General features: G+C 34.4%; 1 protein-coding gene across 1 annotated transcript; it reads right to left on the bottom strand.

The window, feature by feature from the left end:
* Positions 1–9,630: 9,630 nt before the first annotated feature.
* On the bottom strand, positions 9,631–10,239 carry LOC127745511 (uncharacterized). Its single transcript, XM_052258287.1, has one exon. It carries the CDS (start codon positions 10,237–10,239, stop codon positions 9,631–9,633), a length of 609 nt encoding a protein of 202 aa, XP_052114247.1.
* Between the last annotated feature and the right edge of the window lie 7,910 nt (positions 10,240–18,149).

Genomic DNA, 18,149 nt, shown 5'->3' with positions numbered 1-18,149 from the left:
ACTCATAACCAATAATTAGGCACTCGATTGTAATTTCTAGGGAGAACGATCCGAGACTAATACTCTCAGTTACTTTTATTGGGTTGGACTTGTGACAACCAAAATTAAACTTTGATGGAAGGTTGTTTGTTGGTTGGTGATGCGTGAGCATCTTCTCTGTCTTTTCCTAGTGAATTTGCACTTAAATTTCTAAGTTTAATCAAGATTTAATATATTTTAGCCACTATGAATGCTACTTTGAGTTGTGTGCAATTCTGTTTATTTCAGGTAGCATTTTGGACAAATTTCACGGAGTTTTAGTCTAGGCTAGAGAATAGAGAGAATGAAGAATCATGCCTGCTTCATCCATGCCAAACTTGGATTCCCCAAGTTTGGCGCCACAACAAGAAAGCCAAAGGAATGTATGCTGCCTCCTCCATACCGAACTTGAAGTTCTTCAATTCAGCGCCAGCATGAAGACTCCCAAAGGAATCGTGCTGCCTTCTCCATGCCGAACTTGAGTTTACTCAAGTTCGGCGCCAGCTCAACGCTCCAAAGGAATACACGCATAACCTCCACACCGAATTTGAAGCACCTCAAGTTCGGCGCCAATATGACAATCCCAAGGAGAAATCACACTGCCTTCTTCATGCCAAACTTGAAGTTCTTCAAGTTCGGCGTCAACTCTTCTAGCCCAAGTTGTCCCCAATTCATTCCAAAGGATGCACGGATCAATTAAATTAATTTTGATTTAAAATTTTATTAGTTTTAGAATTAAGAAATTATATTAATTAGTTTTTAAGAAATATATTTTACATTAATTAAGATTAGATATAAAAGGGAAAAGAATCAACCCTTCGGGCTCCTTTCTTCTCTTCTACCTCATTCCGTAATTTACAGTTTTTCTGAATCCTAGTTTTCTCTCTAAAGCATAAGCAACTAAACTTCCACTATTAAGGTGAGGAGCTCTGTACTATTATATGGATTGATACTATTACTTTTCTATTTTAATTCATATACTGATTTATGATTCAAAAATTGTTTTTATTCTTTATTTTATGAATCTGGGTGGGACGAAAGTATGTCCTTGGTTCTAATTGAGTTCTTGTATAACTTAGAAAAGCTTTTTACTTGAACAACAGTTTGAAAATATATTCTCCTAAATTTCTAATTATCTGGACTTAACGGGATACATGACATATAATACTCTTATATTTGGGTAATTAGGGTTCTATGGAATATAAACTAGAATTGAACCTCACCCTTTAATTGGAATTAAGTGACCAAGGAATTGGCAGTTGATGAATTTTATAGGAGACTAAAAAGGTCTAAGGAATTAGGGTTTAATCACATATAGTTTGCCATAAATTAAATCTTGCATGATTAAAATAGTTAGTAAGAAAATTCAATTCGGAAAATAGATAACTCTGAAGCCTTAACTGTTTCTCCATATATTAGTCACAACTTGTTTACTGCTTGCTTTCTGATATTCTTAATTTAATGTTAATGCTTTTGAACTCTCTGAACATCATTTTCTGTTTGTCTAACTAAGTAAATCTCTTAACCGTTGTTGATTAGTCCATCAATCATCGTGGGATCGACCCTCATTCACTTGAGGTACTACTTGGTATGACCCGGTGCACTTGCCATTTAGTTTGTGGTTATAAATTCCGCACCCAATTTTTGGCACTGTTGCTGGGGATTGACAGTGGTTAACAACTATTAGTTGTTTGATTGCTTAGATTAGGTGTTTTAGTTTTAATTTTATTTAAATTTTGCTTTATTATTTTCGAAAAATAGCACTAATATTTTTCCTTAATTTCTGAAACTAAGTTTGGTGTTACTTAGTTAATTTTATTTTAATTTTTCTGTTTAATTTTCCTGTTAATTTTTTAAATTTTCCCTTTAATTTCAGTCATCATTTTCAAAATTTTTCTGTTTTATTTATTTAGTATAATTATTTTATTTCTTTACACAAGTTACCTTACAGGAAATTCTCTACACTCTAACGTAGAGAGTCCCATCTTTTCTTATCTTTTGTCTGTTTATGAGAACAGAGATAAGGAACCTCTGTTAGACTTTGATCTTGAACCTGAGAGGACTTTGAGGTGGCGTTTGCAACAAGCAAGCCTTTACAAGGCTGCAGAGTCCACTATGGATTATAATCATGCTGCTAATGCCAATGTGGCAAATCCAGTTGAGAATGAACAACCAAGAAGAGTGCTTAGCTCATACACTACTCCCAATGCAGATCTTTATGGAAAAAGTATTGTGGTGCCTCCTATAGCTACAAACAACTTTGAACTGAAGCCTCTGCTAGTCACTCTTGTGCAACAAAATTGTCAGCATCATGGCCTTCACTAGGAAGACCCAAATCAATTTATTTCTAATTTTCTGCAAATTTGTGATATTGGAAAGACAAATGGAGTGAACCCTAAGGTATACAAACTCATGCTCTTCCCATTTGCTTTGAGGGATAGAGCAAAGCTGTGGTTAGATTCTCAACCCAAGGAGACTCTGGATACTTGGGATAAGGTTGTCACTGGGTTTCTAACTAAATTCTTCCCACCAAAGAAGCTGACTAAGTTTAGGGTGGAGGTTCAGACCTTCAGGCAGAAGAATGGTGAGACCCTTTATGAAGCTTGGGAGAGATACAAGCTGCTGACAAGGTAATGCTCTCCAGACATGTTCTCTAAATGGACTCAGTTGGATATCTTTTATGAAGGCTTGGATGACATGTCCATGATGTGCTTTGATAGTTCTGTAGGTGGTTCATTGCACATGAAAAAGACACTAAAGAGACTACTGAGCTTATCGAATTGGTTGCTAGTAACCAATATTTATACTCATCTAATAGGAATCATGTGAACTCTGAGACCCCTCAGAAGAGAGGCGTGTTGGAAGTGGAAGCTGTTGATGCTCTTCTTGCTCAGAAGAAGGTTTTGTCTCAGCAAATAAGTCTAATTAATCAACAGTTGAGTGGAATGCAAGTTTCAGCTGTCAACACTTAGAATGCACCTCAATAGGTCCCTTATGACATGACAGATAATTTTATGCAAAATAAGAATTATGATTAGGCTCAATCTTCTTCTGAACAGGTTAATTACATGGGGAGTGCTCCTAGAAACTCCAATAATGATCTATATTCTAAGAGCTATAATCAGGGTGGAGAAATCACCCAAATTTTGGGTGGAGAGGCCAACCTCAGATACCATAGAATTTTAATAATAATTCTCATGGCGGTTTTCAACAGAATAATTTTAATCACCACCAGTTTCAGTCATCTCAACAAGTAACTTCTCAGCCCCAGAAGAACACTGATTTGGAAGCAATATTGGCAAGCTTTATACAGAAAACCAAAGCATCAATCAAGAGCTTGGGGGTTCAGATGAGTCAATTAGCCACGAAAGTTAATGAAATTGATCAGAGGACCACTAATAGCCTTCTTGGTAACACAATTCCAAATCCAAGAGAGGAATGCAAGGCTATCACCTTGATAAGTGGACAAGTGGCAAGTACGGAAGCACAAGTTAATGAGGAGCTAGTTGAAAAAGAAGCTCCAGAGGAGAAGAAAGAAGAAGTAGAGCACGCCCCTCAAAAGCGTGCGGACAACCCATTCCCAGACTCTCTTGACACTTATCCTACATTGCCAAGGGCTCCTGAGTACAAGCCTAAAATGCCATATCCTCAGAGACTTCAAAAGGAGACCAAGAACAAGTAGTTTTCAAAGTTCTTAGAAGTCTTCCGAAAGTTGCAAATCAATATTCCTTTTGCTGAGGTTTTGGAACAAATGCCTCTCTATGTCAAGTTCATGAAGGAGCTGTTGTCAAAGAAGAAGCCTTTAAAGGGAGATGAGATAGTGGTCCTGACTAAGGAATGTAGTGCCATAATTCAGAATAACTTGCCAAGGAAGATGCCAGATCCAGGGAGCTTTCAAATTCCATGTACCGTTGGGAGCACTACCTTTGAGAAAGCCCAATGTGATTTGGGGGCAAGCATAAATCTAATGTCCTTATCTGTGATGAAGAAGTTGCAAATCCAAGAGGCACAACCCACAAGGATAGTATTACAAATGGTAGACAAATTTCTAAAGCCTGCATATGGATTAGTGGAGAATATCTTGGTCAAAGTGGGTAAGTTCTTCCTCCCAGCAGATTTCATGATTCTTGACATGGGGGAGGATGAGAATGCCTTTATATTTCTAGGAAGGCCATTCCTAGCTACTGGGAGAGCTCTAATTGATGTGCAAGAAGGTGAATTAGTGCTTAGAGTGCATGATGAGCAACTGGTCTTTCATGTCTTCAAAGATATACATTCAGCAAGTGAAGAAGAGAGGTGCATGTAGACTGAGCTTATTACTCCAAACCTTCAAGAACCCCTTGATGATGCACAACAGAATCAACAACTCAAACCCCCTTTGGTGACAATCAATAAAATTTCTCCTGACATCAAACCTAAGTTTGGTGTCGGGAATGCATCATCCGCCAAGGAGGAGGTTATCAAAAAGAAGAAAGTACCCAGGGGATGGAGAAACAAAAAGATTTTCACTGAAGATTTCTCCCTATGAATGAAGGTGATGTTGACTAGCGATCCAATGTTGACTTATACAGTAAACCGAATCCTCTCTCTGAAGCATATTGAGCTACTTTATGGAGACATAGGAAAGAAGTTCAAAGTGAGGGGTGAAGAGTTGAGCCCCTATGATCCTCCTCCTTAGAGGAGTTGACTGTCAAGCTAGTGACGGTAAAGAAGCGCTTGTCGGGAGGCAACCCGATAATTTCGTATCCTTAGTTTAATTTCCGTTGCATTGGTTTTATTACTTAGTTGATTTTTATTGAGTTTTTACTATTTTTCCTTTGTTTTATGTGTGTTTTGCTCATGCAGAAGTTTTAGAACAGGAACCGGACACTTAGAAAAAATTTTGCCCACCCTGAAGAAGTTTGACACGATCTGGTTGGTGCCGAACTTGGGATTTCCAAGTTTGGAGCTGTGTGTGCATGCAGTTTGGAGTTTTTCCTCTGGAAGGCCCACGCTGAACTTGGAAAATCCCAAGTTCAACTTGTCGAATGACGTAAACAGATGCACATTGGGAAAGAAGTTGGCGCCGAACTTGATTCCCTCAAGTTTGGTGTGGGATTGAAGTAAAAAAAAGGGAATACGCTCTGCCAGGGTGACGCCGAACTTAGCTCCCCTAACACTCGGCATGAGAAATCTCAAAAAAAAAAAAAGAGGGAGATGGCGCCGAACTTGACTCACACCAAATTTGGTGTGGAGGCAAATGATTCATACGGGACCTACGGCGCCGAACTTGATTCCAATCAAGTTTGGCGCCAATATCTCATACTTCTCCAAATCCCCAATTCAATCACCAAATCCTTCGCAAATCCCATTCCTATGATCCCCTTTCAATCACAAGATCCCCTTTCCCTTTTACAAATCCCTATAATTCTATCCCACCTTACGCAAACCATTAACCCCCCTCCTGATCCCATGCCCTTGTCCCCTTCCAAACCTTCTATAAAACCTGTGAACCCCACCCCCTTGTTCCCCATATATATATACTAGTGCAAGACCCGCATTTCACGCGGGCCAAATATCAATCCGTTCAAAAAGATAGTCTTTATCCTTCCCTTGGTAAGATTAATAATAATATCTGTTGATTTAAATATAAAAAATTTCACCATTTTATCATCCATTTGTATGTATATGGTGAATGAAACCCACATGTAGATCTGATATCTGAAAAATTCTATTACTAACTTTTTATTGAAACATGCAATGTTACTCCCCAGGCCCACACACACCAAAACATGCTATTCAAAGACGTTGAAATAAAAAATGCCATTGGCTATTGGTAAACTGCTTCTTTAGTAAAAGTATGACAAAAAATTGGAATAATTATCAATTGGGCTCTTTTATATATTTAAAACAACATCACAATTATCTGTTAATTGAATTCTTTCACCTAAATATGAAACTTGACATCAAAACTCTAACATATGAATCACTCCAATAATCTAAAATTCTTAAAAAATATTGTGAGCCTTAATACTCTAAAATCTCCATGTGTTGACTAAAAAAGTGTATATAGATATCTAATTAATGTTGCACTTATCTAATATTTAGTTTTTAGTGCAATACCTAAAGAAAAAAAGTCAAACCATTTTCATTATGTTCATTATTACAATACCTACTCCATTAGTGTAATAACAAAACTGACTCTTCTAATTCTGGCAAATAATACCAACCACCGTTTTGTGCATTGAATAAGATTAAGTTCATATGCAAATAAAGCTTCACCCACACCTTTACCATGTAGCAACATCATTCAACTGGCACTTAGCAGGTTCACCAACTGTATAAGGTGAAGAAAAAAAGTGACTCAAGTATATAATTCAAAATTACAATGAACAAAAAAATTACTTCTACTGATTGCCTTAAGTTATACAGAGTATTCCATTAAGCAGTAGCTCTTTAAAGGGAGGTGATTCACCGTGGCGAGAAAGCATTGTTCCAAAGATTGACAGTTGATTGATGGTGAAGTCCTCTGATTCTGCACACCTTAGATTCCTCTATGGATAGCCCCAAATTCATCTCAAGTGAAGCTGCTCCAACTCAAATGAATGCAGATCTGTGAATAAAAAGGTAAATGAAAAGAATAAACATGTTTGATTAAGCTAAAAGTGTTTGTTAAATGTTAATGCTTTATTTTCCACTGAAACATGAATCCATGTTAATATGATTTTAGGGATTTCTATATCAAAAGGTGTTAACTTTTCCTTTCCTGAATCTCTGATTTTACCTTTTTAGTGATCTGGGCATCAAAATCGATTGAGTAAGTAAATTTGTCTTTGTATTCCATTCTATTAAATTAATTGAAATAACCATATGCCATGTTTTGAGATACATCTATTTATGGGTAGTAAAAGGAAAAAAATGATTTTATAGAATATGGAATCTATTGTCACAAGTAAACTAAGTTGAAGTGAATATCACAAATAACAACCATAACCTTCAGCATAATGAGAACAGTCCCGTTTAGTATGTTAAGCATTGGTTAAATCGGCAATCAATAGGGAGCATAAACTGGCTTTATGTAGGGTTAGACTCTTGAATGATTTTTCTTATAAAACTTGAACTTGGTTTTACCTGTCATAAGTTAACAGTAATAAATTGATAGATATCTCAGATGTAGATTGAGACAAATGAAGAAGCTACACTTTTTGTTTTTGCAATTGATTACGCTTTGATTATCAATACAATTTGATCGGATTAAACTGTTTGTGATTTTCTTATTTAAACTTAAACAATGCTGACCTCTTCACATGATAAAATTTATATATATGTCTTGTTTGTGGCTATATGGTAGCATCTTACACATATACAATCTTGGAATATATTGAGATTCTTTAGTTTTTAGTATTTTTTAGCAGGTAAAACCAATTTTGAACTTTATTGTAGATATAGGTGTTAAAAATATACTTATTGTCCCTGCTTGGTATTTTTTGTTTGCTTTGTAGTTACCTCATTTATAGATTTCAGGTTGGATGATTTTTATGTAGGGTTAGACTCTTGAATGATTTTTCTTATAGAACTTGAACTAGGTTTACCTGTGATAAGTTAACAGCAATAAATTGATAGATATCTTCTATGTAGATAGAGACAAATTTAGAAGCTATGTTTTTTGTATTTGCAATTGATTACGCTTTGATTATCAATACAATTTGATCGGATTAAACCTGGTGTGATATTCTTGTTTAGACTTAAACAATGCTGACCTCTTCACATGATAAAATTTATATATGTGTTGTTTGTGGCTGTATGGTAGCATCTTACGCATATACCATCCTGGAATATATTGAGATTCTTTAGTTTTTAGTATTTTTTAACTGGTAAAACCAATTTTGAACTTTATTGTAGATATAGGTGTTAAAAATATACATATTGTCCTTGCTTGGCATTTTTTTGTTTGTTTTGTAGTTACCTTATTTATAAATTTCAGGTTGAATGATTTTTGTGTAGGGTTAGACTCTTGAATGATTTTTCTTATGGAACTTGAACTTGGTTTTACTTGTGATAAGTTAACTGTAATAAATTGATAGATATCTCAGATGTTGATAGAGATAAATGTAGAAGCTATGTTTTTGTTTTTTCAATTGATTATGCTTTGATTATCAATACAATTTGATCAGATTAAACCTATTGTGATTTTCTTGTTTAAACTTAAACAATGCTGACCTCTTCACATGATAACTTTTATATATAGGTGTTGTTTGTGGCTGTATGGTAGCATCTTACGCATATACAATCTTTGAATATATTGAGATTCTTTAGTTTTTAGTATTTTTTAACAGGTAAAACCAATTTTAAACTTTATTGTAGTTATAGGTGTTAAAAATATACTTACTGTCCCTACTTGGCATTTTTTTGTTTGCTTTGTAGTTACCTCATTTATAAATTTCAAGTTGAATGATTTTTATGTAGGGTTAGACTCTTGAATGATTTTTCTTATGGAACTTAAACTTGGTTTTACCTGTCATAAGTTAATAGTAATAAATTGATAGATATCTCAGATGTAGATAGAGACAAATGAAGAAGCTATGTTTTTTGTTTTTTCAATTGATTACGCTTTGATTATCAATACAATTTGATCAGATTAAACCTGTTGTGATTTCTTGTTTAAACTTAAACAATGCTGACCCATTCACATGATAAATTTTATATATATGTGTTGTTTGTGGCTGTATGGTAGCATCTTATGCATATACAATCTTGGAATATATTGAGATTCTTTAGTTTTTAGTAATTTTTAACAGGTAAAACCAATTTTGAACTTTATTGTAGATATAGGTGTTAAAAATATACTAACTATCCCTGCTTAGCATTTTTTTGTTTGCTTTGTAGTTACCTCATTACTGTCCCTGCTTGGCATTTTTTTGTTTGCTTTGTAGTTACCTTATTTATATATTTCAGGTTCAATGATTTTTATGGACCTTCATAGGTATTGGTATTTATTAGGACTTAAAGGTTTTGGTGAAGATTCATTTTAGCCCCTATTCAGGAGAACTTGTCGTCACATACCCAGGTGAGTTTTTCCAGTTATGAGCAAACACTCTTATGTTTGCAATTAATTCTCCTGGCTCATTTGAAACTCATCTATTCAGGAGAACAATGTTATTTTCTGCTTATCTGCTGTGTTAGTTCTGTGAAAGACTAATTGGCTAGGGTGTTTATTATCTTTAAATCATAATCTTCATATATCATAGTTTTTTTTTTTGTAGAAGTGTGCTTATTGGCAACTGATTTAGTAATACCTTTCTATATTAAATAAATTATCTATTGCTTCCAATTAGTATGTGTTGATGTGATAAAAATAAAGAAAAAATAAAAAGAAAAAATAGAGCTAACAAAAAAGGTATTACCTAGGTCAAACCGGCTCTGTGGCAAAAACTATGCAAAATATGAAAATGTAGTTGATACTGCTGGTTAAGTATACTTGTTCATATAACATTCCTAAACACTTCCTTAAAAACAACGTTATTTGTCTCTGTACGATTTTGCTCATCATGACATAAAAATATCTTAAGCCCTGCCCTTTGTGCCACCCTAGATGCTGCAACATATAGTTGATCATGTGTGAATACAGGTTTTTTAAGTATTAAACCAACCTTTGATAGTGATTGACCTCGACTTTTGTTGATAGTCATCGCATATGATACCATTATAGGAAATTGTATTCGTTGGAATTTGAATGGTATTCGATGATCGGATGGGCTTAAAGTCATCATGGGAATAAAAACCTTCTAACCTGCTATGTGCTTCTATTATGTGTTTCCTAAGCTTAGTCACAACCAAGCGTGTACCATTGCACATTCCTGTCGCGTGGTCAATGTTTCTTAAAAGCATGATAGGAGTTCCGACCTTTAATGTCAACTCATGATTAGGCACTCCTGAACATCTAATTGTATTCAGAAATTCAGGAGTGTGAATGGATGCCAATAGGTCATTATAAGACTCGGTTGGGCATGCCTTGTCTGAGCTGTAGTATGTCTGTGCTTCGGCCGAATTTAAACTCATCATGAATTGGTTTATTTCATCTACTAATTGTAACGTTGGTGCAAGTATTGCTCGGTCTTTAAGCTTTTCATTAATAATGGTGCCATCAAAAAGTTCAGGATAAGTTACCTTACAAATAGCCTCAATAGGGTCATCCCAATCTTTAACCAAGATGTCATCTGGTATAACAATATTTTGGCACATATTGTTGCAGTTTTGTGACTCCCATCGCCAATACCAAGTATCCAATCAGCAAACTCTTTTAACTCAAACGACCCTGGGTTGCTATCACCTATTTTCAATCTCATATTTTTTGTCAACGTCAATAGCTTGCAATTATTCCAGATGTACGATGAGTTTATCGTGGCTTTAACAATCTCTTGACGTGTCCCTTTAGGGATCACTAGAAGAATTTGTCAGAAATCACCCCCAAAAACAACTATCTTCCCACCGAATGGCTGATCAAGGCTGTTTGGATTCTTGAATCTTAAAATATCGCACATTGTCCTATCAAGGGCTTCAATGCAAAATCTATTTACCATAGGAGCCTCATCCCAGATGATTAGCCTTGTCTTTATTAACAGCTTAGCCAATGCACTTCCTTGTCTTATGTTGCATGTTGAGAATTCATCTAGATTCAATGGTATTGCAAAACATGAGTGTGCTGTCCTACCACCAGGTAATAAAAGAGATGCAATCCCACTTGACGCAACGGTAAGTACAATTTGTGATCTAGATCTTAGTGTAGCTGCTAGAGCCTTCTAAACAAATGTTTTGCCAGTCCCACCATAACCATACAAAAAAAAATAGACTCCACCCCTCCCACTTTCAACGGCATCCATTATTGCGTTGTACACGACAATTTGCTCATCGGTTAGTTGTTGCAAATACGTGGTATGGTCTAGAGCTAGCTGCCTTCTGCCATAACGGAGCTCATCATAGATTAACCTGTTCATTCCCTCAGCATACAATTGACTATTCGATTGACGTGTATCTGGAATTGGCATTGGAGGGAAGTCTCTAAGGCTCTTATTATATGAGTTGAGAATTCTCTCAATTTCTATAAGTGTCAAGTCCTTCAATTCATCATTGGTAAGGAACAACTCTGTTGATATGTAGGAAAAATTCAGGTTAATTAATCTTGGTCAATGATATCAATTATGTAACCACATTACAAATAGAAACAATTAATAGCATATTTTATTGTTCATTCTTCCATGATTACAACTTGAAAAATACATTAATATCAAATAGCAATATAAAAGATTATATTGCTTGCCCCTACACAAAATGTTAGTTCTAATAATTTAACTTTTAATTATATCTTATAACATAGGTAAGTTCACTTACAATTAACCTAGATACTAAAAAACTTCTCATTCCTTGTATTATTTTTATTGTAAACACTAATTGTCTATAATCTACCAATATGTGCCTATAAATCTATTAGTCTAATATGACATTATCAATATAACATTTTCGTTTGACAAAGTAATTAATATGTTAGCAATATAGACATGTCAAGCCTTCGGAAAGATACAAAAGAAGTTAGACTGAGTTATAACTTACCTGGATTATTAAGAAGTCTCTTCTGTCTATGAAGTATATCATCGGATAATAGAGTCCATGTCTTATGCCAAACATGTTCCAGTGAATCCATTGAATTTGAAAACAAAAGCATTGCAAACAACTTCCTCAAGTATGTGTCGAATCCCCAGTGGCTTGCTTCTTCTATTGCCTCGATATATTCCTTGTCATCATCCAGAAGGCCACGTGCATAACAGACATCCTTGAATGTATCATACAAAATACCATCTATAGTGCGTATCTCCTCATCAGAAGTTAGTCCCTTAACAAAATTAAGTAAAAGTCACAGGTAATAACAAAATGTGATTTCCGAGGCAACCACACCCTCTCATTTGGCTTCCATACAAATTTAGTTGGAAGCTCTGCATATGTCAGTGCCCTTGCTTCGGCATAGTGCTTATATGCTTGAAACCATCCATAGAACATAGACTCCTTCACCGATGCTTTTCTAACAACATCATCAAGATTTTCGTGGTCTTTGAAGATGACATTTTGTTTTTTGGGTAAGTGAAAACCTAATCGCACAACCGATGGATCTCTATAATGGATATTGAAACCAAAAATCCTCCAGGCTGCTTCACATGGTGATATGTATCTACAATCATAATACATACTCACCTCATCATGTTCATCTAACTCAGCATCCTCTGTTGCACTTTTATAGAAAGAAGCAGTTACGCGATCATGGCCTTTGTTCATGTATTTGAATTAATATTTTATTGATCTTGATTGATTGCACCACTCCACATTTATATGGGCTCCGTATCTCATTAGGAGAACTCTATTATGTGGAACCACATAACGATTATCTAGGTAAACCCCAGACTTGTTGATATTTCTTCCATCCTCCCTGCGCCTATATACTGGATACCCATCATCATCAATATTTGTGCAATCCACAAATCGCTTAGGGAAGTGACGGATACATTTGCCATTGTCGATACATGGTGAATCTTTCCTCACTAACCCACATGGACCATGCATCTTGTGCTTCTCCACAGCTTCAAAGTATTCAGGGTCTAACTCCTTATCTGAAATTTCGGCAGATATGATCTTATCAATATTTTCAGCTAACGAAAACTTGTCATCCTTGTGTAAGAACAATAGTATATGTGCATGAGGTAATCCACGCTTTTGAAACTCGATTGTATATACATTTGTGCCAACAATAGTATATATATCAGCAAACTCATATAAAACTCATGGCATGGGTATTGAATGTTAATACCTATGATTAAATAAATAATTAATGGAATGCTTTTGATTTTTGAACATGAAAATACATGCACAAACTCTGCCAAAAATGTTGTTCGCTCTGATATCTTTAATCAACAAATCTAGCTTGGCCTTGAATGTCCTACATACTATGTCGGGTCTATCTTCTGCATTTAGTTCCCTGTTCTTAAGGAAGTCTTCAACCTCGGGCCACTTAGGATTGCAGGTGAATGTAATAAAGAGGTCTGGATATCCCACAACCTTACATATTGTCATTGCATCCTGGTAGTTCTGAATCATATATGTTGGACAACCCATAAATGAGGATGGCAATATAATATATTTGCCACGCGACGATGGTGTTGTTTCCCCACACAAAATTGCTTCTTTTATACCCTTGTACATTTCACATCTGAGTTTCTCCTAATCAAGTCGTATATAGTTTAATCTAGATGATTTAATCATCGAAAACCCGTCAACCAGGAATTGTTGGAATAATTGCCTAGAATATAACAAAGGAGAGCCATCGGCTAACCTTTCTTGTATCCTGAATGCGAAAAATTCTCTCATCGAAATCTCTTTATGTCCTTTACTACCACTTTGCTTACGCTTATTGAGAGCCATGTTTTTGTAACCATCCTCTCCAAAAGAAAATAACAATGGGTATTGTAAACTCAAATAGGCTGGATTGAGTTGATTAATCCTTTGTAACCTTTCGCTTTGTGTCTCGACCACGATGTCCCTATCAGTTTTATTTATGTCAAAATCTCCCACTATTAATGCAGCAACCTCATATGTGGTGGGCAAGTTGTATCTCCTACCATCCTTACCTTTTTTACCCATAAGCCTGAGCTTTACTGTAATATTAGATTCTTTTGCGACAGACTCTCTGACCATGCGAAATGCCTTGACCAGGGCATTGTTCTCATCAAGCATCTGCTTTAATTCTCTGACAATGTCCTCATGTATCTCTTTGTGATATTCACCCTTATGTACCACAACAAAATTTATACTTTTAATAATATTAGGATCATTCTAGTAGATAGCAACTAACATATGTTAGTACACTAAACATCTATACATCTAAAAGCATACCGAAAAGCAGCCATGCGATTTTGAATTTCATTTTGGGTATCAAATACATATAATTGGGCAAATTTAGTAACAGTTCCCTCTGGTGGAATGAGACTACCCATTAGATGATAATTCTCTCCACGTAAGATAAATGTTGGTGGACCTCTTGTTTTACTTATTCCTCAGACTATCTTCGCACCCATTGAAGTGAACTGGAACATGCTGTTATAAGCTTTGATGTTCTCCTTGAAATGTTTGCTCTTAGTGCTATTATTGTACAATAAATTATACAATACTGTAGGGGGCTCTTGTAATTGGGGAAGTTAAACATGTCCTCCTTTACAACATAATGTGAATTTTGGTTTAGTGTATTATAACTTTTATTTGACCTTTCATCATACCAATATAGAGCATTGCAATGCTCACATTCGTACATGGCAGATCCAATGTGCACGTACTCTGCATATTGAAGATTTCAACAAATGTTAATCATATTGTCAGCTCTTGGATACAACTGACATTAAACATTATTCTATTTTAAAGACACTTATTTATTCATATATTCAGTTAACCATTCAATAAAATAACTATCTGTGTTAGGTATTGTTGCTTGCATTAAGATGACGCTACTTTATAAGCAGTTGGGCAAAGCAATATAATTTGGTCATAAATTAACTGATTCAATGACTAATAAGTTGTCCTGTTTCAATATGAATAACCAATTATGGGTCTTACAAATATATCTATCTCAATTTGATGAATCCATAGTATGATAAGTTGAGATTGTACCAAAGATTAACCATAATATATGTGCCTCGTACCATTGTTTTGCTTGCAAGAGTCTTTGTCCACTTCAATAGATCTTTTTCTTTGTGTCCTTCCCGAACCCGATATACAAAGTACCAATTTTAACTTTATAATAACTTCATACATTTTGATCACATTATGTACTTAATTGTCTACTTTAGGCATTATTGTGTAACAAAATAAAAATATCTATTGTAATATATAAAGGAAGAGTCCAAATTAGCTGATTTGTATCTTTAATAATAATTAATATTATTTGTCTTTGATACATATAAATTGGTTAATCAAATATAAATCATCCTCAGTTTTTTATTTCAAGAAATGATATAATTCACTCTTAATATAATATATAGCTTTTAATACTGCTATATAAACATTTAAGTTAAATTGTCAAATTAGTTTTTCTTTTCTCACATCGCTTTTTATTCTCATTTTGTAGTGTTTAACTTGACTTTTTTTTAAACCTCTTTTTAGTCTTTTTTTTTCCTTATAAAAGTTACTTTATATGTTATTAATAATTAATATTATTTCTCTGTATGATATATAAATTAGTTAATTATAGATCATTTTCTCTTTTCTAGTTCAAGATATAGTACAATTAATTATTAATATATTATATAATTCTTAATACTGCCATATAAATATTTTAATTAAATTGTCATTTTAGTTTTTCTACTCTCACAATGCTTTTTAATCTCCAACTTTTTTTTACCTTTTTTTAGTCTTTTTTTATTAAAGTTACTTTATATCTTCAATAGTAATTAATATTATTTGTCTTGAATACAATAAATTGGTTACTCAAACATAAATCATCCTCTCTTTTTTATTTCAAGAAATGCAACAATTTACTCTCGATATATTATATAGTTTTTAAAACTGCTATATTAAAAATTTAGTTAAATTGTCATTTTAGTTTTTCTTTACTCACATCCCTTTTTATTATTTCCGTGTAGTGTTTAACCTTACTTTTTTTTAACCTTTTTTTAGTGTTTTTTTTTTATAAAAGTAACTTTGTATCTTTAATAATAATTAATAATATTTTAAGATCAATACATATAAATTGGTCAATCAAATATAAATCATTCTCTCTTTTTTATTTCAAGGAATGGTAGAATTAATTCTTGATATATTATATAGTTTTATAATATTGATGTTTAATTCGGTGAAATTGTCATTTTAGTTTTTCTATTCTCACAACACTTTTTATTCTTTTTGTGTGTGTTTAACCTTGTTTTTTTAATCTTGTTTTAGTCTCTTTCTTTTATAGTAAAAGTTACTTCATATATTTAATATTAATTAATATTATTTCTCTTTAATACATGAAGAACGGAATTCTTGTCGGTAAAGAATTTTACAAGTATAATCGCATTGTAAGTATAGCTTCTAAACCAACAGAAAATCCTTTCTTACAAACATTTGGTTGTCACAAGTAACAAACCCAATAAAATTTATAAACCGAAGTATTCAAACCTTGGGTCGTCTTCTCAAGGAATTGCAGGGAAGTATGATTTATTATTGATTATAGAAAATAGTATTTTGGGTTTTGAAAGGTTTTTGAACAGGAGAAATAGATTGCAGAAAAGTAATAAATTAACAACTAATAAAATTATTGGTAAGGTATAAAAACTGGAAGTCTTATCCTAGTTATCCTTATCAATGGTGCTGAGAATTATATTTTTGCTCCCACTAAGTCAACTTCTAACTATGAAGGTCAGTTAAGTGGACAAATTAATTTAACACCTAAAGTCCTAGTCAACTCCTTAAGGAAAGACTAGAGTTATAGAAATCTAAATTAATCAGCAAGAATAACAATTATCAATCACGATGAGTTTGATAACTCAAGAGTTACCAATTAATCAACCAAAGCCAAGAAGGGGAAAATCTAAATTATTTATATAAATAAAGGAAAGCAATCATGAGTCTGAAATACCTCAAATTATATTAAGAAAATCATAACATGAATGGTCCATAAGCCAATTTGGCAACATATATAATTAACAAATAAGAGAAGTCAAAATAAAGGAATATTGAACCTGATATGAAGATGAGATAATCCTAAAGTTAAGAGAAACTCTAAATCCTAAATACTAATCCTAAGAGAGAGGAGAGAACCTCTCTCTCTAAAAGCTACATCTAATTACTAAAACTATGTATGAATGTATATTGTATGATCTCTTCTCTCCCCTCATAAATGGATGGATTCCTCTATTTATAACCCTTTAATCTGTGTTTTCTAGGCTTAGATCTGGACCAAAAGGAGTCCAGAAGTTGCTGGGGCCGACTTCTGCAAATTCTGCAGATCACGCACATCACGCGTCCGCGTGGGTCACGCGGTCGCGTCATCTGGAGTGTTGCTCTTCCTCGCGGTCGTGTCAGTCATGCGTCCGCGTCAGTTGTGTTTCGCAAGTTACGTGTTCACATCGTTCATGCATTCGCATCGATGCTAATTTACGCAAAGCACGCGTTTGCGTCGTCCATGCAGACGCGTCACTGCCAGTTTCTCCAAAAACTCCAATTTGTGCTTTCCTTCCATTTTTGTATATTTTCTTTCCATCCTTTAAGTCATTCATGCCCTATAAAACCTGAAAGTACTCAACACACAAATTACGGCATCAAATGGTGATAAAGGATAATTAAATTTGATTATTTTAAAGCATAAGAAACATGTTTTCTCATATGTCATATCCTAAGGAAGGAATTGTAAAACCTTGGTGGACGAAATTGTGATCACTATTTTGTGCCTTTTGGTATCATTGTAAAATTATGGAATTTAAGAAATTGGCATGAGTGGACACAATTCCGTTCAACTAACCAGCAAGTGTACTGGGTCGTCCAAGTAATACCTTACGTGAGTAAGGGTCGAATCCACAGAGATTATTGGTTTGAAGCAATCAATATTTACTTTATTGATCTTAGTTAGGATGTCAACAAGGATTAATTTGGATTAAAAGTGAAATTACTGGAATTTGATAAAAGAGGGAACAATGTTACTTTGATTTGCAGTAATGGGAAACATGTTGGAGTTTTGGAGATGCTTTGTCCTCTGACTTCAACTCTTCCTTGAAATCCTCTTCTCACACGCAGGTTCCTTCCATGGCAAGCTCTATGTAGGGTGTCACCGTTGTCAGTGGCTACTTCCCATCCTCGCAGTGAAAACTATGCACGCACTCTGTCACAGTACGGCTAATCACCGGTTGGTTCCCGCTCCTACTGGAATAGAATCACTCTTTTGCGTCTGTCACTAACGCCCAGCAGGTTAAAGTTTGAAGCACGTCACAGTCATTCAATCCCGGAATCCTACTCGGAATACCACAGACAAGGTTTAGACTTTCCGGATTCTCATGAATGCCGCCATCCATCTAGCTTATACCACGAAGATTCTGTTGGGGAATCTAAGAGATATTCATTCAATCTGATGTAGAACGGAGGTG

Source organism: Arachis duranensis, chromosome 3, assembly GCF_000817695.3.
Source record: "Arachis duranensis cultivar V14167 chromosome 3, aradu.V14167.gnm2.J7QH, whole genome shotgun sequence".
NCBI lineage: Eukaryota > Viridiplantae > Streptophyta > Magnoliopsida > Fabales > Fabaceae > Arachis > Arachis duranensis.
This window is presented reverse-complemented; position numbering and strand designations above follow the sequence as displayed.

Bases quoted from the DNA above. Each gene is read 5' to 3' on its own strand.
- LOC127745511 (XM_052258287.1), bottom strand. From the start codon at position 10,239: ATGTGCCAAAATATTGTTATACCAGATGACATCTTGGTTAAAGATTGG.